Source organism: Bombina bombina, chromosome 5, assembly GCF_027579735.1.
Source record: "Bombina bombina isolate aBomBom1 chromosome 5, aBomBom1.pri, whole genome shotgun sequence".
NCBI lineage: Eukaryota > Metazoa > Chordata > Amphibia > Anura > Bombinatoridae > Bombina > Bombina bombina.
The window spans coordinates 261,113,517-261,138,899 of record NC_069503.1 but is presented as its reverse complement, the minus strand read 5'-3'; the positions used below and the strand labels follow the sequence as shown (position 1 = coordinate 261,138,899).

At 36.5% G+C, this 25,383-nt stretch overlaps 1 protein-coding gene across 1 annotated transcript in view; it reads left to right on the top strand.

Annotated features, from left to right (window-relative positions):
- The window catches only part of MALRD1 (MAM and LDL receptor class A domain containing 1), a 998,487-nt gene that overhangs the window by 255,510 nt on the left and 717,594 nt on the right, over positions 1-25,383 (top strand). The window contains exons 10-11 of the mRNA XM_053715701.1: positions 1,902-1,989; positions 11,401-11,577. Of these exons, the coding sequence (XP_053571676.1) occupies positions 1,902-1,989; positions 11,401-11,577 (265 nt within the window). The remainder of the gene's footprint in view (positions 1-1,901; positions 1,990-11,400; positions 11,578-25,383) is intronic.

Sequence of the window (25,383 nt, the reverse complement as noted above, 5' to 3'; positions counted from 1 at the left end):
AGCGATGCGGGTGGGCAGCTGATTAGGGGTTAATAGATTTATTGTAGTGTTGGCAATGCGGGTGGGCCGGGATTAGGTGTTAATAGGTTTATTAAGTTTTAGCGATGTCGGGGGGATGGCGGATTAGGGGTTAATAGGTTTATTGTAGTTTTGGTGATGTCGGAGGGCGGCGGATTAGGGGTTAATATATTTATTTAGTGTTGGCGATGTCGGGGGGCAGTGGATTAGGGGTAATTTAGACTAGGGGTTTATGTTTGGGTGTTAGGTTTATCATAAACTTTCTTGTCTCCATAGACAACAATGGGGATTGCGTTATAGTGATCGCCATTCTGCAATCGCAGGTGTTAGTTTTTTTCTCACACTTTTTCTCCCTTTATGTCTATGGGGGAAAACCTGCATGAGCACGTCAAGTCAGGACTTGGCTTTTGTGCGGTATGGAGCTTATTGCACCATATCGTACAACACAAGAAGGTTTTTTTAAAATCTTGTAATGGCAGCGCTGTGGAAAGTGTGGTACCGCTAAATGTTTTGAGTTGTTTACGCACCGGGCTTAGCACACAACTTGTAATCTAGTTGATAGACAATTAATATTAACATAAATCTTACATTATAGGATTTGAACAATTGAAAGAATATACAACTCCAACATTTAGTGCCTGACTTGCTGTCCCTAACATCAGTTATTAGTAATACTATGAAAGGATTGGACACCGGACAATGGGCAAATAAATGGTCAGACTCCTGTACATCATTACAAAAAAGGAACGTATTAACCAAACAATATAACTCCTTCTACCCTTTCCTGCAACCTTTTTTTGGTGCCAAACATGAACAAATGAACAAATCGATTTCGTCAAGCAATCATCCTTTTTTGTCTGTTTCATCCAATAATGCATTTGGCTGTTCGTGTATCGTCTTACATTTTTTACCAGAGGTCAGATCTCTGGTTAATTTTATAAATGTCCACCAAATGCTTCCAAAATCAAGTGTGATACACTTTATTAAAAAATACAGATGTAGCATTTTCATTTTTTAATAAAACAACTGCAATAAGCAGCTATGAAGGTTTAAATTTGGCGGGTGTGGGGTGCTAGAAAAACTGAAAAGTGCCTTTACATAGATGTCTATGGGAACTATTTGTTACCAGTAAATATATATGTATATGCTTATATACATATATATTTATGTGTTAGTATGTGTATATATGTGCTAATTCTCATGCCGTGTCTCACAGCATAAGAACAAGGCTCCCATTGGAGCTTATGGAAGCACGCTCTTATGAATGCAATGCTTCCCAGCAATGTGAACATGAGGACATGTTCGCATTGCGCTCAACTTGTAATACCAGCGCACATTTGTGTGCGCTGGTATAACTTAGTGGAGCTCAAATATCGCTTTCGTGAATGCAATATTTTGTGCTCCACTTGTAATCTAGTCCAGTATGTTGTAGCTGTTACAGGTTTATAGGCCTTCATAGACCTAGTCTATCAAAAGCACATTTGTGTGCGCTGGTATTACTTAGTGGAGCTCAAATATCGCTTTCGCGAATGCAATATTTTGTGCTCCACTTGTAATCTAGTCCAGTATGTTGTAGCTGTTACAGGTTTATAGGCCTTCATAGACCTAGGTCTATCAAAACGGCAACATGTTATAGCCGAAATGCGTTAGACCATTCCTATGTATGTTTTACCACATTCACCATGAATGATTTGTTTACCTTTTAACTTACGGAATAAAGATTTTTTTATTTTTATACCCTGCACTTGGGAACTTTTTTTTTTATCTTATACATATAATGGTGACTAATTTAGAATCTGTACTTATGATATTTTGTATCAAAGTGAAAAAGGTTTCTATTCTTTTGGGATGGATAAATAACTTTAAAATGTGCTCTTTTTCAGCTAATGCTTATGGGTATGGTAGGAGACGGTTTTACTGGAGACATAGCCATAGATGATCTGTCATTCTTAGACTGCACACTTTATAACGGTAAGAACAAAACTAAAATGATGTATTTAAAAATATAAAAAAAACTGCATGAAAATAGGAAAAACTGACATTATTAATTATGTTGCTAATTACCTACCAAAATTATATACATTTCCATAATTTAATTTGCATAACTATAGAGTTTGCCCTGAGTTATATCAGTTGTTTTCTAGAAGTATGGAACCTTCATAATCTTCATTTTAGTGCTTTGTCTAAGATCAACAGTGGTGGAGAAATGTCCTAATTAATTATAAAATTGAAATGATATAAAGGGCCTTCAATCATCACCAACTGATGACTATCAGTCTTGGTTCTCTACATCTTCTGCAACATAAGCGAAGCCTAAGTTATCTGTGAAGAGGGCGATTATCACTTCCATTGGCCAGATTTAACAAAGTAAGCTGGATAGGGACGTACATCTTCACCCCTGTCCGACCAGCTTTGTGTCTATCAGGCAATAATACGCTGCATGCATTTACTATTGCACACTATGGTTAGCGTGCAATCTTTCTCCCTGCTTAAGCGCAACCAGTTGAGCGTGAGCAAGGGCTGTCAATCTCTCTGATCAGAAAAGTTTGGGTGGACTGACATACGCCACATAACAGTGGTGAAGTGGGTTAAAAAGCAGCAGCTTTCGAACCTGCAGCTGATGGTGCTCCCACCCATTGATAAATCTGGCCCCAAGAATACCACAAGTAACCCAGTTCAATACCACCTCTAAAATATCAACAACCAGTTCCCCCACAGTCAGGGTTCTGCTTTCACCACTATTAGTAGCAAGTGCCACAAAAAACATAACAGCGCTGCCTTCACAAAGACTTTCACAATTACCATCCGTACAGGTATCTAATCAAGAATCATATACCATATTCATCAGAAGCTTTATTGTTATGCAGAAAATAATATACACAGACTTTCATGGTGATTTTCTGTTTAAAAGCATTAGATACATTTTTCTAAAGAATTGTAAATCACCACAAAATTATAAATTTAAATATTTTGAAACATTTTCTATTCAGATATTTAATGTACTTAAAGGGGCAGTCTACTTCAAAACGTTTATTATTTAAAGATAGATAATCCTTTCATTACCCATTACCCAGTTTTGCAAAACCAATATGGTTATATTAATATACTTTTTAAATCTGTGATTACCTTGTATCTAAGCCTCTGAAGACTGTCCCTTATCTCAGTTCTTTTGACAGACTCTTGACAGCATTTTAGCCAGTGCTGACTCATAAATAACTCCACTGAAGTGAGCACAATGGTATCTATATAGGCACACATGAACGAGTGCTGTGAAAAACTGTCAAAATGCACTGAGATAAGAGGTGGCCTTCAAGGGCCTAAAAATTGGCATATGAGCCTACCTAGATATAGCTTTAAACAAAGAACGCCAAAAGAACAAATCAAATTTGATTATTAAAGTGAATTGGAAAGTTGTTAAAAATTGCATGTCCTATCTAAATTATGAAAGTTTAATTTTGCTTAAACTGTCCCTTTAATTAATATCTACTGTGCATATAAATTACATTATTTAAAAAGACATACATAATTGCATGTTTTAATTACGTTAGTTATTATTTTTTGAGTATATTTGAAGTTTTGCCAGATCCTGCCACAATAAAGCTTGCAACTAATTGTGAGTAGTTTTAAAGGATGAATAATGTGGGTCCATTTGTTTTTATGAGACCAAGCATGCAGCTCAGCGTCACTTAGGTCCTTTCCTTGATGAATTTTGGAGTAACAGAGCCACAATCTCTGCAGGGCCCATAAGCTTCATTTTTTCAGACATCACACACTTTATTACATCTAACTAACTGTTGTTTAATCTAAATGATCTTCATTATACTTAACTGTAAAAGCTGATTAAAATACAAAAAGCCCTTCTAAGGACTACTGTCATAGTAACTTTTAGAGGCCTATTTATCAATGGTCTGTCGGACCTGATCGGACAGTGCGGATCAGGTCCGACAGACCTCGCTAAATGCGGAGAGCAATACGCTCTCCGTATTCAGCATTACACCAGCAGCTCTTCTTAACTGCTGGTGCAACGCCGCCCCCTGCAGACTCGCGGCCAATTGGCCGCCAGCAGGGGGGTGTCAATCAACCCGATCGTACTCGATCGGGTTGAATTGTTGCAATCTCTTTAGACCGCTGCTTCATAACTGCTGTTTCTGGCGAGCCTGCAGGTTTGCCAGAAACATGGTCCTCCAGCTCCATTTGGAGCTTGATAAATGGGCCTCATAGTGTTATGTCAGGGTTTTTATTTTGTTTTTTTAAATGGGGCCTTATTTTTAATACAGACATAACTGTTTATTTTTTATTTTTGGTAGAGTTGTTTTTTTCTGTAACGATAGATTTTTTCCTTCAAATATTCTTTTATTGAGGTTTTGTATATAAATACACAATAACATACAGACAGAAAATATTCAGGCCAAAAGTTGCAATGGTTAGACAAAATAGTATCGCGTACATCAAAGAATTAATAAAATAAAAAAAACTATTTGCTATCTGTCAATAATGTCTTGGAACCTCATTTTTGTTGAATAATATTAGCATATTATCATAGTTATTAAACTGGCCTCAAGAGGTCATCAGATATAGGAAATACAAGTGTACATGATAACTACTAATAAGACCCCAGTTGGGCCTAAAACTTAAGGTAAGGGAAAATACAATATGTGTTGTGGAGGGGCCACTTCTGAACCCCATTGTAAATAGAAAATAGTAAATTATAGCTTAATATTCAGCGGGTAAGCACCACTATTTATGATGTATAGTATCAGCGGGTAAGCACCGCTATTTATGATGTATAGTATCAGCGGGTAAGCACCGCTATTTATGATGTATAGTATCAGCGGGTAAGCACCGCTATTTATGATGTATAGTATCAGCGGGTAAGCACCGCTATTTATGATGTATAGTATCAGCGGGTAAGCACTGCTATTTATGATGTATAGTATCAGCGGGTAAGCACCGCTATTTATGATGTATAGTATAAACAGGTAAGCACCACTTGGAGTAATATAGTATAGGGGAAACTTCTAGATTAGCTAATGATATAGATGGTCATTTTTGGACCTGATCAAATTTATGAGTCTAAGAAGGGGAGAACTAGCAGCTGAAATATTCAAATGTAAAATGAAGGAGGATAAACGGCCCTTTGAATAGCCTAGAGTATACTAAACCTAGATATAACATATGATGCAATACATAACCAAAAACTAATGAACGGTGAATAACTTACATGTTATATAATAGCTTACTGTTGTATGGCACCTTATGGACTGAAGAGTAGTAGCTTCTAGAATAATAGTACCATATAGTCTGAAATATAAACTGCAGTGATCTAGGGGCCCTCATGGGTTGATATAATCCAGTACACTGCATATATGGGTATAAATAAAAACAGTGAGGAAATAGATAGATCTGGAATAGGTAATATTATGAGACCATTATCAAACAGGAGGGCTATAGCGACATTTAAGCTTTTTTTCTCAGGATGCGTGAAATAGTAGGGTTTACATCTCTAATTTAAATATGTCATACTTTGCGCTGAGTGATTATGCAATACCTTAGTTGAGTACAGTACAGAAAAGAGTTCAGCTTGAATGAGTACAAAAATAAAACACATACGGCTAGATTGCGTCAAGCTGAAAATGCAGCGTTAACAGGTCCTACCGCTGCTTTTTCACTACTGCTGCTATTACGAGTCTTGCAGGTTTAGGGGCACCACACCCTTTTTTGGCCTTACCGCAAACCGACTTACGTAAACTTCGTAAACCCTTTTTTCTATGGGACTTCCATAGCGCTGGTATTACGAGTCAGTCCTGGGAGGCCAAAAAGTGAGCGGTACACCCTCTACCTCCAAGATTCCTAACGCATTCTAAAGTCAGTAGTTATGAGTTTTACACTACAACGCTGTAGCATAAAACTCATAACTAACATGCTAAAAAGTACACTAACACCCATAAACTACCTGTTAACCCCTAAACCAAGGCCCTCCCGCAACGCAAACACTATAATAAAATTTTTAACCCCTAATCTGCCTCTCCAGACATCACCGCCACTAGAATAAACATATTAACCCCTAAACCACCGCACTCCCGCCTCGCAAACACTAGTTAAATATTATTATCCCCTAATCTGCCGCCCCTAACATCTCCGCCACCTACATTATACTTATTAAACCCTAATCTGCCACTCCGGACATCGCCGCAACCTACATTATATTTATTAACCCCTAATCTGCTGCCCCCAACATCACCAACACCTAACTACATTTATTAACCCCTAATCTGCCGTCCCCAACGTCGCCGCCACTATATTAAGGCCTATTGCAGGCCTAAAGCCCTAACTTAAAAAATAAACCCACCCAATACACCCTTAAAAAAATCCTTACACTAATCCCCGAAGATTTCTATTAAGGCTATTGATAGTTTAGTTTAGGCTAGGTTTTTTTATTTTGGGGGGGGGCTTTTTTATTTTGATAGGGCTATTAGATTAGGTGTAATTAGTTTAAAGATCTGTAATTTGTTGTTTTTTTTGTGATTTAGCTAATTTAATTTAATTTATTTAATTGTATTTAATTTAGTTAATTGATTTAATTGTAGTGTAGTGTTAGGTGTTATTGTAACTTAGGTTAGGTATTATTTTACAGGTAAATTTGTATTTATTTTAGCTAGGTAGTTATTAAATAGTTAATAACTATTTAATAACTATTCTACCTAGTTAAAATGAATACAAATTTGCCTGTAAAATAAAAATAAACCCTAAGCTAGCTACAATGTAACTATTAGTTATATTGTAGCTATCTTAGGGTTTATTTTATAGGTAAGTATTTAGTTTTAAATAGGAATAATTTAGTTAATAATAGGAATTTTATTTAGATTTATTGTAATTATATTTAAGTTAGGGGGGGTTAGGGTTAGACTTAGATTTAGGGGTTAATACATTTAATATAGTGGCGGCGACATTGGGGGTGGCAGATTTAGGGGTTAATAAGTGTAGGTAGGTGCGGCGACATTGGGGCGGGAGATTAGGGGTTAATAAATATAATGTAGGTGTCTGCAATGTTGGGGGCAGCCGATTAGGGGATAATAAGTATAATGTAGGTGGCGGCGGTGTCCGGAGTGGCAGATTAGGGGTTAATAAGAATAATGTAGGTGTCAGCAATATCGGGGACGGAAGATTAGGGGTTAATAAGTGTAAGATTAGGGGTGTTTAGACTCGGGTTCAGGTTAGGGTGTTAGGTGGAAACATAAAATGTGTTTCCCTATAGGAATCAATGGGGCTGCGTTACTGAGTTTTATGCTGCTTTTTGGCAGGTATTAGACTTTTTCTCAGCCGGCTCTCCCCATTGATGTCTATGGGGAAATCGTGCACGAGCACGTACGACCAGCTCACCGCTGACTTAAGCAGCGCTGGTATTGAATAGCGGTATGGAGCACAATTTTGCTCAACGCTCTCTTCTTGCCTTTTAACGACGGGTTTGTAAAAACCTGTAATACCAGTGCTGCATGTAAGTGAACGGTGAGACAAAACTGCTTGTTAGCAGCGCACAGCTCATAACTCAAGACCCGTAATCTGGCCGATAATTAATTGACCACTTTGTTGATGTACATTCTTCATAATAATTCACTGCCACTAAAATTAACTAGTGTAGTTGTAAATCTTAATTATTATTTGCCTGTGGCTATTAAAATATTAGTATAAGAATGAACGATAAACTGCTGGACACAAGGAGGTTTAAGCAAAGGGGTAATAGGGCAGAGGCTCACTATATCAAGTACTCAATTGTCTAGGGCAAACTAGGATATGCAGAATATAGTACTATACTACATCTATAGCGTATATAGCTCCGTTCCCACCCAGGCAGCTATATAGCTGATGTAGAGACACAAGACCACCTAGTATTCCAACCAGAATGTATAACATTGAAAAGCTTCTGAGCGTATATCATGTACTTTAGTCTCTGGATTATATAATATATTATTATAGCCTTTAAACTTTAAGCAAACAACACAGTATAGTACGGTAACTGGACAGTCCATAAGATCAATAAAATATGAAATTGAATGTCCTGACCTGGGTGGATACTGAACATTGGTGAGATTAAGAGAGTGATACTCAGAATAGGTAGGCTATGGTATCTCAATGTCTGTGAGGTATTTACCTATAATGGCGTGAAGGGGTAGCCGTAAATTAACCTCATTAGTGTAATCATAGGGCAACCAGTTAACCTACACCATTCTTGTTGAATCTACGCTGTTGTGGAGGTGTATTCACTCGAGTGTAAGCATGCTGCATGCACAAGGAAATTCCATCTTGGAAGAATACACAGTTGGGCACAGCGATGCATCAGATGGGAAGGCTGAGTTTCTCACTTTGCGGAGTAGTGCAGTATGCTGCTCTATTGACACTTCTGGACGATCTAGGTGGATACTTTGATCCGGAGCTGCTGATGTAGAGGGGGAATCTCATGGTTTCTCCTGCATGTCGATGCAAGTGGTTCAGCTCCTGCTCCAGCGGACCGGCCGCTTCCCCCGGAGCCCGGGCAGGTGTAAAGCAGAAGGATCTCTCTTCATCTCAGAAAGGTGATAAGTAATTATAGCAAACGGAGCAATGGTGTTTTGTATCTCTGAGGGTTGCTCAGTTGGTTTGGTCTCTCTGCACCATTGCTTGTATGTCAGTTAGGAACTGGTGCAATCTAACGCTCATGTGGTTCCCAAAGTTCCTTAAGAGGGCTTTCACTACTGTGAGGTTTTCTGCCCTTTTCTCTTGCGAACAGTCTGTTATAACACAATCGTGAAATCACAGCAACAAAGAGAGCTATCTAGTCTTCTCTTCTATATATAGTTGAAATTATTTAGCTATGTATGCATATGTTATCAGAAATTGAGTATTTGAGGCTACAGTAGGCCAAGAGATGTTAAACCCTGATGTACAGGGGGGGGGGGTGTCGAGGTCTCATTAACAGGCCACCGCCCAATGTCTCTACAGTCTGAATCTGGCCCCAGATAAGGAAAACACCTTGATTTTGGTATGGTACACATCAACATAGGATATATAGACTATTTCTTGTGGTCCCCAGTGAGGATGCTATAGTTAATGAAGGATAATCGGCGGATTATCTTAGTTTTTCTTGGGAACTTCTGAAGATGTAACCTGTCATGGCTGCCATCCTGACATGCCCCTCATAATAGTTTTTTTTTTTTTTTTGTAAATGGAGTGTTTAGGGGGTGTTATCTTAGAGGTGGGAGGGGTTGGTTAAGTAGTGTAGGGGTAGTTTGCGTTGGAGGGTTTCAGCAATATAGGGATTAGTAGGTTAGGGGTTTTGGCAGTATAGGGGTTATTGAAGTGGGCTATTGTCGGTATAAGGGTTAAGCAGTGCAGGGGTTATTGTGGTGGGCTATGGGTGGTATAAGGGTTAAGTACTGTAGGTGTTATTGCGGTGGGCTATGGGCGATATAGGGCTTGAGTAGTTAAGTGGTGTCTGCAGTGGGCTATTGACTGTATAGGTGTTAAGTAGTGTAGGGTTGTTTGTGGTTGGCTATTGGTGGTATAAGAGTTAATAGGTTAGGAAGTTTATTGCTGTGGGATACTGGTGATTTATGGTTTAAGTAGTGTAGGGTTAGTTTGCAGTTGTGGGCTTTGTCTATTTAGGGGTACATATCTATATTTATAAGGCTTTATTCTATGGGGCATATTTATCAAGCTTTGTATGGAGCGTGATGCCCCTTGTTTCCGACGAAAACAGAAGTTATGAATCAGCGGTCTAAAGACTGCACCTATTCTCTCTCTCTCTCTCTCTCTCTCTCTCTCTCTCTCTCTCTCTCTCTCTCTCTCTCTCTCTCTGATTATTTTTTAAGCTTTCACTTCCCTCCCCCCTAAATATCTACTCTCCCTGTTATAGTGTGTGCATGTGTGTGTGTACTTTTGGTGTTGTGTGTGTGTACTTTTCTCTACAAATAATTTGTCCCCCCGTCTACAAAATCAAATACACAGCTTAAATTCCAGTACATTAACATGTGTTTTATAAAACAATGTATTCAATTTTATAATCTCTTATATTTCCAATAATCACCTATTTATTGTTTGCAACGATTGTCAATAAATACCCTTGCAAACCTGCAAATATAGGCTATGCAACTTGGGTATTTTTTCATATTGATTCTGCAATTTTTCTTGAGTGGAATGTTTTTATAACATATATAACAAAAAACAAACAGCAGCTGTACAATGTTTTGTACATTTATTTTATTATAATGAATCACTCATTTATACCTCTGTTGTTTAACACATTTCTCCTTAGTATTTTATGGCTCCTATTATATACATGCTGCATGGATATCAAGTGTAAGTTATAAACAGTGCAATGCAGAACCAATAAGACACTTTGTGTTAAAAGGAATTTAAAATTAAAGGGACAATCTAGAATATTCATTGTTTTAAAAGATAGATAATCCCTTTATTACTCATTCCCTAATTTTGCATAACCAACACAGTTATATTAATACACTTTTTACCTCTGTGATTATCTTATATCTCAGCTTCTGTTAACTGCCCCTTATTTCAGTTATTTTGAAAAACTTGCATTTTAGTCAATCAGTGCTGGCTCCAAGGAACTCCACATGCATGAGCACAGTGTTATCTATATGAAACACATGAACTAACACCCTCTAGTGGTGAAAAACTGTCAAAATGCCCTGATCTAAGAGGCGGCCTTCAAGTGCTTAGAAATTAGATTTAGCTTGCAACTAAGAATAACAAGAGAACAAAACAAAATTTGTTATAGAAGTAAATTGGAAAATTGTTTAAAATTACATGCCCTATCTGAATAATGAAAGTTTGTTTTGGACTAGACTGTCCTTTTAACCAATTTTCCTTGAACAAGCTGTCTGTTATTCTAAAAGATCATGCTTACAAAAATCAAGTATCAAGTTGTCAATTACCTGCATGAACCTCATGATGCAAAAAATGATTAAGATTATTGACTACAAAATTTAAAAAAATTAAGCAAAATATTGAGCATGAATTCAACTAAGAATGGTATCCTGAATTTATGTCTGGATTATTTGACCTAACACAAAGAATAGATCTTAGTGAAAAGTGTACCATGTGATACCACAGCTCAGATTTGACCATCAGAGAACCATGTTAGAACAGAGTGTGTCAGATTATCACATTGGCAAAAATGGGCAGAGTCACATAATGGTATAACAAGCAATGCAAAGGCTCATGTTATTTTATCGGATATTGTCTCAAATACACTTGGGTGTTAGCCACATTATGAATCATATAATCAATTTATATGTATTTCTTGATTTTCTTAATTACAACATTACTTTCTAAAAACATACTTTTTCATTATGGATAAAATAACCATTTTTTTCCATATTTTTACAGGTGTTCTGCCAACATGGTCACCAATCCCTTTACAAACCCCAACCAGTGCAACTCTACCTATTAATAACTGCACAAATGAAGAATTTGTATGTAGGACAACCGGCCAATGTATACCACTAACAAAGATTTGTGATTTTAGACCTGACTGTTCTGATCATTCTGATGAATCACACTGTGGTAAGTAAAAATAGTTATTCATTGCTTATTAGCCATTCTCTGAAAATAAATGAATGGTTTTTCATGTTACATGCATTTCTGTTTTAGTATGATACTATTTACTATTATATGTGGGTTGTTTGTTTTTAAAGGGACAGTCTAGTCAAAATTAAACTTTCATGATTCAGATAGGGCATGCAATTTTAAGCAACTTTCCAATTTACTTCTATTATCTAATTTGCTCAAGTATTTAGATATCCTTTGTTGAAGAAATAGCAATGTACATGTGTGAGCAAATCACATAAGGCCTTTATGTGCAGCAACCAATCAGCAGCTACTGAGCATATCTAGATATGCTTTTCAGCAAGTGATATCAAGAGAATGAAGCAAATTAGATAATAGAAGTAAATTAGAAAGTTGTTTAAAATGACATGCTCTTTCTAAATCATGAAAGAAAAAAATTGGATTTCATGTCCCTTTAAACTTTGCTCTTTTTCCACAATATTTCACTCTACCCATCCCAAACTAAATGTTTTCCCAGTATTGGTATCCCAATTAATGTCTTCAGATTTCCTGAAGCATTTAACATACTGTAAATTTTAAGCCAAATGAAACATATGCAAAATTTACACCGAGCAATGGTGGCAAGCTAGAGCACAGTAAACTATGCCTAAATAAAGCAGATAACAAATGTGAACAAAGGACACTTGGCAAAAAGTTAACAGGGCCATTAGGATTATGGGAAAATTATCCCTATGTTTATATATAGTTATATTAAAAATATTTCTTTCTTTCCTAAGATATGGTGAGTCTATGGCTTGAGTAATTACTGTTAGGAATATCACTCCTGGCCAGCAGGAGGAGGCAAAGAGCACCACAGTTAAACAGCTAAGTATCACTCCCTTACCCACAACCCCCAGTCATTCTCTTTGCCTTCAGTGCATGGAGGAGGTGAAGTTTAGGTGTCTGAAGAAAAATTTTGATTTAATCTACAAGCAAGTTTTGGGGTATAGTCGTATTCCACGTCATTCCTTGCAGTTGGGTAGTGGTGGCTTTAAAACAGTTAGGAACTTGTAAAGAAGTACTTACTGCATTTTCCTAACAATTGCTGCCCTAGTTTAGAAAGCCAGAATTGGCTACTCTGTTCTTTCTTTTTCAAAGGAACTGTGTCTTCTCATACCTCTTAACTGTCTACATGCCAGATAGAGGAGCAGGTAAGTGCTTTTTCTTCCAGTTGGGGAGACCATACACTTAGCAAATTAAAAGACACTGCTCTTTTATTGGGACATAGATAATCCTGTTGTATGGGTTACACTGGGGCATGAAGCAGGCACTGTAGCATGTGTGAGACTAACATTTAAACTCTTTTAAAAAGAAAGGGTAAAATGTTTTTATTAGGCTTTATTTTCTGACACATATTTACTTGATAAAACAATTCAAGTTTAATCTGAAAGTAAGGCTGAATTTTCTATTTCAGCAGCTTATTCCTTTCCTCTTTGCTTTAAAATAAAACAATGCAACCTTTTAAACTGTCAGGTTTAAAAATACGGTTATTTCTGGTACTCAGTGTACCAGGAAGTAGTGCCTCTCTGTGTTGCAGCAGTAATTTGAGCTCGACAGTTGCAGTCACATGACTGGCTTTACTTCATAACGTTTCTGAGGAAAAAGTAGTTTTTCTCCATTTCTGGATGATCCGGTCTTAATTGGTAGCGGTAAGGCACCTCAGTAATTGAGGTGTGGGGTTGCCTGAGGGGTATTTTAGAAGTTTATTTGATGTTTATAAAATGTTTTTTCTTAACTTTTCTCACATAATTTTAGCTGGGGTTCGATCCTAATTTGGGATAAAATGTATGGTGTATTTTTTCCTTGGCTTATTTTAATTGAATATTAAAATCTTTGAAACTTATCTGTACAAGTTTATTTACTGTTTTACAACATGTCTGATATGGAGAAAGAGCCTCTCATGAATGTATGCTTATTATATTTAGATGCACAAATTGCAGCTCCTATGCAATTTTATTCTTCATGTGTCAAGAAAACCTTGCAAAATAAAGGTAACCTTTTTGAGCCTAATGTCTCTCAGGATTATGCTGTTAAAATAATACCTCAAATTTCTCCTGCTACGTCCCAAGCATAATGATCACGTCCGCAAGACCTTTAATATATAGGCCCCTTAAGCTTAAACACCTTTGTGTATTGTTAAAGGAGGTTTTAGCTACTTTAGATGACTCCAATACCCCTGTAATTGTCACTCCTAAGAAATCTAGTAAACTTAATAGTTTCTTTGATGAACCTTCCACTTTGGAGGGGTTTTTTATGCCGGACCATGCTAGGGAGATTATCTCACAGGAATGGGAGAAACCGGTCTCCCATTTTTAAGAAAATGTTTCCTGTTGAGGACTCCATTAAAGACCCTTAGTATACTGAACCCAAAGTTGAAGGGGCCATTCCCACTCTGGCTAAGAGAACATCTATTCCTATTGAGGATAGCTGCTCTTTTAAGGATCTGATGGACAAGAAGCTGGAGGCTTATTTGAAAAAGATTTTTGTTCATTAAGGTCTCCAATGGCAACATCCTTGGATGAAATTCAAGATAGGATTAAAGCTCTTAAATTGGCCAATTTATTTTTGGACATGCCATTTTACAGGTTGTTAGACTAGGAGCTAAAACTTCTAATTTTGCTGTCCTAGCCCGCAGGGCATTATGGTTGAAATCCTGGTCTGCGGACGTTTCTTCTAAAATATAAGGTAATAGAGGGGAGCGCCACCAAAGGCTGAGGTAAAATAAAAGGAAAAATATAAAAATATAAATAGGATCTAAAATACTATAAAATAATGTGTTTAATACATAGTATAATACATAAAAACAATTACAATCAAATCCATGGATCCATGTATAAAAAACAAATGTACAATAAAGTGCAGCGTTGAGGAAGAAGTATCTATTATTGATTGGATATACAGATACTAATGGTCTGATAGGATATATCCTTGTAGCATAGGAATGTCTATATATATATCAATATGTGTCCATTCAAGTTGATAATCAAGTGTCAAAATCCAAAGTCTATGTGAGATGTGGCAAAAGTGATGAAAATTGTTGATGAAAATGAAGAAAAAAATCAAGTAGGAATTGAAGAAAAAATGGTGTATAATTGTGAAAAATTTTGAAAAATTAAAATATGTGTGATAGTTGAAAAAATAAAAAATAAAAAATGAAAAATAGAAAATGAAAAATAGTGAAACAAACTCTATCCAAAATAACTCAGGTGATGATAATGTGATTCCAATAGTACAATGCTGAAGATACTAAAAGATGTATAAAAAAATGTGAAAAACCATAAAACACGATATAAAAAACCTGTGAATAAAAAAAGAAACAGTAATGTAGAATATATCAACTGTTAGGTTCATATACAGGTAGTATGCTTACTCAAATCTGTCGACGCGTTTCGGCCTTAATCTCCTGGCCTTTATCAAGACACAGGGGGGTAGCTATCAACGTGTTAACTTTCCTGCCTTCGCCGGCCCAATACGCCCGCCTAAGCTCGCCTCACATCGCTGCCGCGGACCTGAAAAATTTCGCCTAAGTTATCAAATAAAGCTGTCAAAAAGCCGCACACCAAGTACGGGGCGATGAGCAGCGGACTGTGAGAGTTATCACTCATCCGATCTCGCTGCTCTTCAGCTTTTTCCCAGCTGTATTGCTAGCCTGTCACTAAGCACTCACACTAAACTGCACTGTTCTACCCCCTATACAGGCGCCCCCGGAGCCCCCCCGCAACTAAATAAAGTTACTAACCCCTAAACCGCTGCTCCTAGACCCTGCCGCAACTCTGATAAATGTATTAACCCCTAAACCGCCGCTCCTAGACCCTGCCGCAACTCTGATAAATGTATTAACCCCTAAACCGCCACTCCCGGACACCGCTGCCACCTACATTATACCTAGTAACCCCTATCCTGCCCCCCCTATACCGTCGCCCTCTATAATAAAGTTATTAACCCCTATCCTGCTGATCCCGCACCTCGCCGCAACTAAATAAATAGTTTAACCCCTAAACCGCCGCTCCCAGACCCTGCCGCAATCTATATTAAATTTATTAACCCCTAATCTGCCCCCCCTACACCATCGCCACCTATAATAAATGTATTAACCCCTATCCTGCCCCCCACTACACCGCCGCCACTGTAATAAATTATTAACCCCTAAACCTAAGTCTAACACTAACCCTAACACCCCCCTAACTTAAATATTAATTAAATCTAAATAATATTTCTATTATGAACTAAATTAATCCTATTTAAAACTAAATACTTACCTGTAAAATAAACCCTAAGATAGCTATAATGTAATTAATAATTACATTGTAGCTATTTTAGGAATTATATTTATTTTACAGGTAACTTGGTATTTATTTTAGCTAGTTAGAAAAGTTATTAAATAGTTATTAACTATTTAATAACTACCTAGCTAAAAGAAATACAAAATTACCTGTAAAATAAATCCTAACCTAAGTTACAATTAAACCTAACACTACACTATCATTAAATAAATTAAATAAATTAACTACGAATAACTACAATTAAATACAATTACATAAACTAACTAAAGTACAAAAAAACAAGCTTAGTTACAAAAAATAAAAAAATAGGTTACAAACATTTTAAAAATATTACAACAATTTTAAGCTACTTACACCTAATCTAAGCCCCCTAATAAAATAACAAACCCCCCAAAATAAAAAAATGCCCTACCCTATTCTAAATTAAAAAAGTTCATAGCTACAATATAATTATTATTTATATTGTAGCTATCTTAGGGTTTATTTTACAGGTAAGTATTTAGTTTTAAATAGGAATAATTTATTAAAGTATAGTGTAGTGTTAGGTGTAATTGTCACTTAGGTTAGTTTTTATTTTACAGGTACATTTCTCTTTATTTTAGCTAGGTAAGCTATTAAATAGTTAATAACTATTTAATAGCTATTGTACCTAGTTAAAATAAATTGAAAGATGCCTGTAAAATAAAAATAAATCCTAAAATAGCTACAATATAATTATTATTTATATTGTAGCTATATTAGGGTTTATTTTACAGGTAAGAATTTAGTTTTAAATAGGATTAATTTAGTTCATAATAGAAATATTATTTAGATTTATTTAATTAATATTTAAGTTAGGGGGTGTTAGGGTTAGTGTTAGACTTAGGTTTAGGGGTTAATAAATTTATTACAGTGGCAGCGGTGTAGTGGGGGGCAGGATAGGGATTAATAAATGTATTATAGGTGGCGACGGTGTAGGGGGGGCAGATTAGGGGTTAATAAATTTAATATAGGTTGCGGCAGGGTCAGGGAGCGGCGGTTTAGGGGTTAATACATATATTATAGTTGCGGTGGGCTCCGGGAGCGGCGGTTTAGGGGTTAATACATTTATTATAGTTGCGGTGGGCTCCGGGAGCGTCGGTTTAGGGGTTAATATGTAAAGAGTAGCTTGCGGTAGGCTTCGGGAGCGGCGGTTTAGGGGGTAATAACTTTATTTAGTTGCGGTGGTGTAGGGGGCACAGATTAGAGGTGTTTAGACTCGGGGTACATGTTAGGGTGTTAGGTGCAGACATCTCCCATTGAAATCAATGGGATGTCTGGCAGCAGCAAACTTGTACTTTCGCTATGGTCAGAATCCCATTGATTCCTATGGGATCCGCCGCCTCCAGGGTGGCGGATTGAAAACCAGGTATGCTGGGCCGGAAAAGTGCCAAGCGTACCTGCTAGTTTTTTGATAACTAGCAAAAGTAGTCAGATTGTGCCGTACTTGTGTGTGGAACATCTGGAGTGACGTAAGAATCGATCTGTGTCGGACTGAGTCCGGCGGATCGAAGTTTACGTCACAAAATTCTACTTTTGCCGGTCTCTAGCCTTTGATAACTAAGGAGAATCAGCCTCGCCACAAATACGCTGCGGAATTCCAGCGTATTTGAGGTTGACGGCTTGATAACTAGGCCCCATAGTCTTGTTAGTCCCCTTGAAACAACTTTTCCATCACTATTGTGGCCAGAAAGAGTCCCTGTGGGTTTTAAAATTCGCCTGCCTATTGAAGTCTATGGCAGTTTGCCCGGTTTGCCGGTTTGCGAACATTTGAGGAAGTTCGTGTTCGCCGTTCGCAAACTGAAAATTTTAGGTTCGCAACATCACTAGTGGTGTCCTTTATTATATTGTTTATAGTGTGGCTGCTCTTCATAATTATTGTAATTTCTATTGTATGATTGTTCCCCCTGTCTTGTATTTTTATTTGAATAAGTTAGATATTCTTGAGGTTTTTTTTTTATTTGTACTTCTGTGATTATATTCTACTCTTTTCCATTGGTTATTGGAATACGTGTCTCTAGTGTGGTTTTCGTTAGGGATCCAATGTTTTTCGTCTTTGTGCCAGGATGGTCTCAAATTATAATTAATGTTAGCATTATCATTTGAGTGTATTGTTGGTTTTATATGATTTCTATAGTTATTTGTGTTTCCATTGTCTCTATTATTATAGTGTCTTTGATGATAATATTGTTGTTGCCTGTGTGTAGTATTGATACTATGAACTCGGGTTTCTGTTTTTTTTTTTACCTGAATTTTATTATCTGTGTTTCTCAGTTCTTTTTGTGGGCCTCTCCATTTATGACTGATATAGTGTTCTTCATTTAGATTCTTTTTTTATGTGTTTCGTAATCTTCCCTATCCCTCTCAAATTTGTTTAGTTTTACCTTTATAAGATCTTCTTTTGTTTCTTTCATATGTTTTTTTAGGGATTCTTCTCTTCTCTTATATTTATCTAGCCCTTTATATGCTTGTAGTTTGGCTTCTAATTCATTAATCTCATTTCCTATAATGATTAAAAGTTCTTCTCTATGTTCTTTTATGAGATTCATTAGTTTAAAAGAGGTGTCTTCTAATATATCCCTCCATTTATCCTTAAAAATTTTAGAGTCAGTTCTGAAAGAACATTCTTTTTTATTCTTAGACCTCTTGGTTCTCTTTTAACACTCAAATATTCATTAATAAAGATACATTCTGTTTTATGACAAATTTCTAAAATTAATCTCTTCTCCAGTTGGTCTAGACAGTCTATGATAGTTTCCCTATCTTTAATATTTGGTACATGCTTTTTTTTGTGGTTTTTTTCTTTGAAGATATTATGAATCTTGTCATATTTGGATGACCTAAGCCCAAAAATATCTTCTTTATTGGAAGATGAAGTTTTTTCTTTATTTTTTATTAGGTTTTGTGTAGCAGTTTTGTTAATTACTGGTTCATTGAAAAAAATAGTATTTATTTTGTTTTAACTATTCTCCATTTCAACAGCAGAGAAATATAATGAGGGTAAATTTGGTATATTAGGAGGTTAATATTTCCTGCGCTGTATGTTTGTATGCTCTTGTAGCCAAAGATGTTCCCGTCAGGAACAGTATAGGTAATAGAAAAGTGGGAGGCGGTAACAAGAGCACTGAGAAAGCTATTACAAACTAATGGAGATAAGATTAGTATGTAGGAAGCTCTGTGCTATATTAAAAAACTAAAATGTGTAAATAGAACTATACAGTGCAATTTATATTAGGTCCATTTATATAAATATACCGGGTTTTTTTCACTTTACACTGTTTTCCTTTTTTCATCCATATAATATTTTTATATCTTCTTCCACATATAGTGAGAAATAAAAAAATATATTATTGTTTTAGCACATTATTGTTTTTGTCATATTTTAGTTTTTTTAATATAGCACAGAGCTTCCTACATACTAATCTTATCTCCATTAGTTTGTAATAGCTTTCTCAGCGCTCTTGTTACCTCCTCCCACTTTTCTATTACCTATACTGTTCCTGAGGGTAACATCTTTGGCTACAAGAGCATACAAACATACAGCACAGGAAATATTAACCTCCTAATTTACATGTTACCTCCGTTTGCTCTCCTTCCACGAGTCATTGCTCGTATCAAACAGGAGAGGGTGTCTGTTATTCTAATAGCCCCTGCGTGGCATCGCAGGATCTGGTTTGCAGACCTAGTGGAGATGTCATCTATCCCACCTTGGAGACTACCTCTGAGGAAGGACCTCCTGATTCAGGATCCCTTCCTTCATCCAAATCTCGTTTCTCTGAAGCTGACTGCTTGGAGATTCTCAATTCTGTCTAAGCGTGGTTTTTCTGAGTCGGTCATTGAGACCATGATTCAGGCTCACAAGCCTGTTACTAGAAAGATTTACCATAAGATATGGCGTAAATATTTTTATTGGCGTGAATCCAAGGGCTACTCTTGGAGTAGAATTAGAATTCCTAGAATTTTATCTTTTCTTCAAGAAGGCCTGGAAAAGGGATTGTCAGTCAATACCCTAGAAGCATATATTTCCATTTACCCTAAACCTGGTAAAGACCTGCATACGTTGAAAATTACAGACCAATCTCCCTACTGAACACAGATCTTAAGATCTTTGCCAAAACATTAGCTAACCGACTGAATTCCGTCCTTTAAGATTTAATCCATAAAGACCAGGTGGTATTGGTCCCCTCCAGAGAGGCAAAATACAATACTGTCAGAATTATTGACCTATTTGATCATGCTAAAACTCACAATATTCCCTTCCTGATTCTGTCAACTGACGCGGAAAAAGGTTTTGACCGCGTCAGTTAGCAATTTTTTAAAAATGTGCTTCTGAGAATAGGAATAGGACCCAAATTCATAGCCAAAACGTTTGCAATATACTCCTCTCCTTCAGCGTATGGTAAACAGTTCATTATTAGCTCCCTTCAATATTTCAAATGGCTTCAGACAGGGCTGTCCCCTCTGCCCCCTAATTTTTGATTGTATGATTGAAATCCTTGCCCTAAAAATTTGCAAACATCCCAACATAACAGGCCTATCGATAGTAAATACACAACATAAAATAATGCTTTATGCAGATGACATCCTATTTTGCATCACTAATCCTATGACATCAATACCCCACATAATATAACAATTAGAAGAATTTGGCAGTATGTCAAATTTTCTCATTAATAAAAATAAATCTGATTTTCTAAATATAAACCTCCCCCCCATAGAAGAACATAGAGTTTGGAACATATGCCCCTTTAAATGGCAACACACCTCCCTTAAATACCTAGGGATATATTTAACCCCCAACCCTGAAGACCTCTTCAGGCTCAATTACAAAACACTTCTCACCACCAGAATCACAAACCTCTCCTCCTGGATGAGGAAATACACAACTTGGATAGGTAGAATCAACATCATTAAAATTAACGTTCTTCCTAGACTACTCTATATACTACAGACCCTTCCTATCCCACTCCTGAAAAACTTTATAACCTCATTACAGTAAAACATATTCAAGTTCATTTAGAGACTCTCCAAAGCTCGGATCAATAGAAAAATCATGCTTCTCCCGATAACACTAGGTGGTTTAGGGGTCCCGAACCTTAATAAATACAGACAAGCAGTTCACCTCCAACGTATTATTGATTGGTGCTCAAACACATTAAATAAAATATGGGTCCAACTCGAACATGACATCACACAAAATACTCACCTAGGCGCCCTATGCTGGACACCAAAAGACAGAGAGAAATTAATAAAGAAGTCCACAAAAACCATAAAGGAAACACTAACTATGTGGGACAAAATCATAGTAGACAGCCCTCAAATTTCTTCTAAAATATCACCACTAACACCATTAACCAGTAATTTATAATTCAAACCGGGACTCTCATGTACAAAAAAAAATATTAGGTCCAAACAACAGATCGCTCCAGATCTACCATATAGGTAACGAACAACAATCTGCCACCCCAACCGATTTGATTGCGATGGGTTACCATGCCTTCACTAATTGGCTATTCTATAGGCAATGCCTTTCATATATATTATCACACCATCAAAATAGAAATATGATTAGACAACTAACAACCTTTGAATCCCTATGCACAAAACCCTCCCCAACCAGACATGTCCTTTCACAAACATACAACATAATACAACAACTCCCCCCCGGTCACATCCATATTACAAAGAAAGATGGAACTCCGAACTCGGAATAGACATTACACATGCAGACTCAATGCATAGTTACTAAAGCATTACAAAATACTCCAACTCCTGCAGATACTTGGAACTCAATGTAAAAATATGGCAGAGATGGTATTTAACACCAGCAAGATGCAAAAAAATATATAACCTCAGCACCGCAAACTGCTGGCGATGCGGATAACCCATAGGTCACATGAGTCACGTATGGTGGCTTTGCCCCAAAATAACAGACATGTGGACACTAATTTCACAAGAGACAAACAAAATCCTAAAAATATCCATCTCCTGGACCCATGCCTATGGCTCTTTAATAAAACACCCCAAAAAAATCACTACACCGATAAGGAAACTGTTCAACATCATAAACAATAGCTTTAAAATCCTAATAGCCAGAAATCGGAAATCAGACAAAATACCCACAATAGCACAATGGCGACAAGAGGTCTCTAACACTCTTTCCCTAGAGGAATTCCACTTCCTGAAACCAAATGCAATCATTATGGGAAACATATATAAAACCTAATTAACACTCAGCTAGATTACGAGTTTTGAGTGAAAAAGCATCGTTATGGCCCATAATGATGCTTTTTCCCTAACGCCGCTGTTACAAGTCTTGTTAGAATAGATGTACCTCACCTTTTTGGCCGTAATGCAACATCATTACCGCACTTTAAAAAAAAGTTATTTTTCAATACCCATAGCGCCGGTATTACGAGTTTGCCTGGGAGGCCAAAAAGTGAGCGGTACAGCCTAAAATGAAAAGTTCCGTACCACCATCTAAAGTCAGTAGTTATGAGTTTTATGCTATAAAGTTGTACCATAAAACTCATAACTAAACTGTCACAAAGTACACTAACTACCTAAACTACCTATTAACCCCTAAACCGAGGCCCTCCCGCATCGCAAACACTATAATACAATTATTAACCCCTAATCTACCACTACGGACATCGCTGCCACTATTAAAATGTATTAACCCCTATTCCGCCTCTCCCCAACATCGTCCCCACTATAATAAACCTATTAACCCTTAAACTGCCGTATGCATCGCAAACACTATTTAAATATTATTAACCCCTAATCTGCCGTATGCCCACACCACCGCTATAATAAACCTATTAACCACTAAACCACAAGTCCCCTACAATGAAATATACTAAATTAAACTATTAACCCCTAAATCTCTGACCTCCCACATAACTACATAAATATATTAAACCCTAAACCTAACCCTAACCTTAACATAACCCTAACCCTAAGCATAACCCTAACCCTAATATAACCCTAACACCCCCTAACTTAAATATAATTAAAATAAATCTAAATAAAACTTACAATTATTACCTAGATAATTCCTATTTAAAACTAAATACAAACTTATCTGTAAAAAAAAACCTAAGCTAGATACAAAATAACTAATAGTTACATTGTAGCTATCTTAGATTTTATTTTTATTTCACAGGTAGGTTTGTATTTATTTTAACTAGGTAGACTAGTTAGTAAATAGTTATTAACTATTTACTAGCTACCTAATTAAAATAAATACAAAGTTACCTGTAAAATTAAACCTAACCTGCCTTACACTAAAACCAAACATTACAATCAAATAAAATAAATTAAATTATTAAAATACAATTATCTAAATTACAAAAAAAAATAAACACTAAATTACACAAAATAAAAAACAAAATGATCAAAAATAAAAACAAATTACTCCTAATCTAAAAGCCCTATCAAAATAAAAAAGCCCCCCAAAATAAAAAAAACCCTAGCCTACACTAAACTGCCAATAGCTCTTAAAAGGGCCTTTTGTGGGGCATTGCCCCAAAGAAATCGACTCTTTTACCTGTAAAAAAATGTACAAACAACCCCGCAACAGTAAAACCAACCACCCACACAACTAAACCCCTAAATAAACCTAAGCTTACCATTGCCCTGAAAAGGGCATTTGAATGGGCATTGCCCTTAAAAGGGTATTTAGCTCTTTTACGGTGCCCAAACCCTAAGCTAAAAATAAAACCCACCCACCCTTCCGAGGTCGATAAAATGAGCAGCACCTTGAGACCCTTGCGGGTGATTAGCCGCGCTTTACAAGTACCCAATACATACATGTGTGTACGTGTGTTTGTGTGCTATCCAACCTCCAGATGCTAAAACTTACTAGGCCTTTGCTCGAGAACTTACATTTTATTTTTCACTTGTAATAAGGAAGAGCTATGGGTCGAGCTTTAGTGATGTTGGTGCATTTTTATGCCTAAATCTAGGCCGGTATCTGTACGAAGACAATTAAAAAGTAGAGCATTTTCTCCTTATTTTATGTTTTAAAGAAAGTATTGTGTTAACAAACAAATTATTGGTATTTTTCTAAAATAAATAAATAAATTATATTGAAAAGCAGGAATGAAAATGTAACATAATTTTTATTTTTTTGTGATGAGTTTGTAGAAGTACAACAAATTATAATGAATACTCTTTCTAAGGCCTAGATTTGGAGTTCGGCGGTAAAAGGGCTGCTAACGCTCCGCGGGCTTTTTTCTGGCCGCACCATAAAATTAACTCTGGTATCGAGAGTTCAAACAAATGCTGCGTTAGGCTCCAAAAAAGGAGCGTAGAGCATTTTTACCGCAAATGCAACTCTCGATACCAGAGTTGCTTACGGACGCGGCCGGCCTCAAAAACGTGCTCGTGCACGATTCCCCCATAGGAAACAATGGGGCTGTTTGAGCTGAAAAAAAACCTAACACCTGCAAAAAAGCAGCGTTCAGCTCCTAACGCAGCCCCATTGTTTCCTATGGGGAAACACTTCCTACGTCTGCACCTAACACTCTAACATGTACCCCGAGTCTAAACACCCCTAACCTTACACTTATTAACCCCTAATCTGCCGCCCCCTCTATCGCTGACCCCTGCATATTTTTTTAAACCCCTAATCTGCCGCTCCGTAAACCGCCGCCACCTACGTTATCCCTATGTACCCCTAATCTGCTACCCCTAACACCGCCGACCCCTATATTATATTTATTAACCCCTAACCTGCCCCCCACAACGTCGAAGACACATGCCTACACTTATTAACCCCTAATCTGCCGAGCGGACCTGAGCGCTACTATAATAAAGTTATTAACCCCTAATCCGCCTCACTAACCCTATCATAAATAGTATTAACCCCTAATCTGCCCTCCCTAACATCGCCGACACCTAACTTCAATTATTAACCCCTAATCTTCCGATCGGAGCTCACCGCTATTCTAATAAATGGATTAACCCCTAAAGCTAAGTCTAACCCTAACACTAACACCCCCCTAAGTTAAATATAATATTTATCTAACGAAATAAATTAACTCTTATTAAATAACTTATTTCTATTTAAAGCTAAATACTTACCTGTAAAATAAACCCTAATATAGCTACAATATAAATTATAATTATATTATAGCTATTTTAGGATTAATATTTATTTTACAGGCAACTTTGTAATTATTTTAACCAGGTACAATAGCTATTAAATAGTTAAGAACTATTTAATAGTTACCTAGTTAAAATAATAACAAATTTACCTGTAAAATAAATCCTAACCTAAGTTATAATTAAACCTAACACTACCCTATCAATAAAATAATTAAATAAACTACCTACAATTACCTACAATTAACCTAACACTACACTATCAATAAATTAATTAAACACAATTCCTACAAATAAATACAATTAAATAAACTAGCTAAAGTACAAAAAATAAAAAAGAACTAAGTTACAGAAA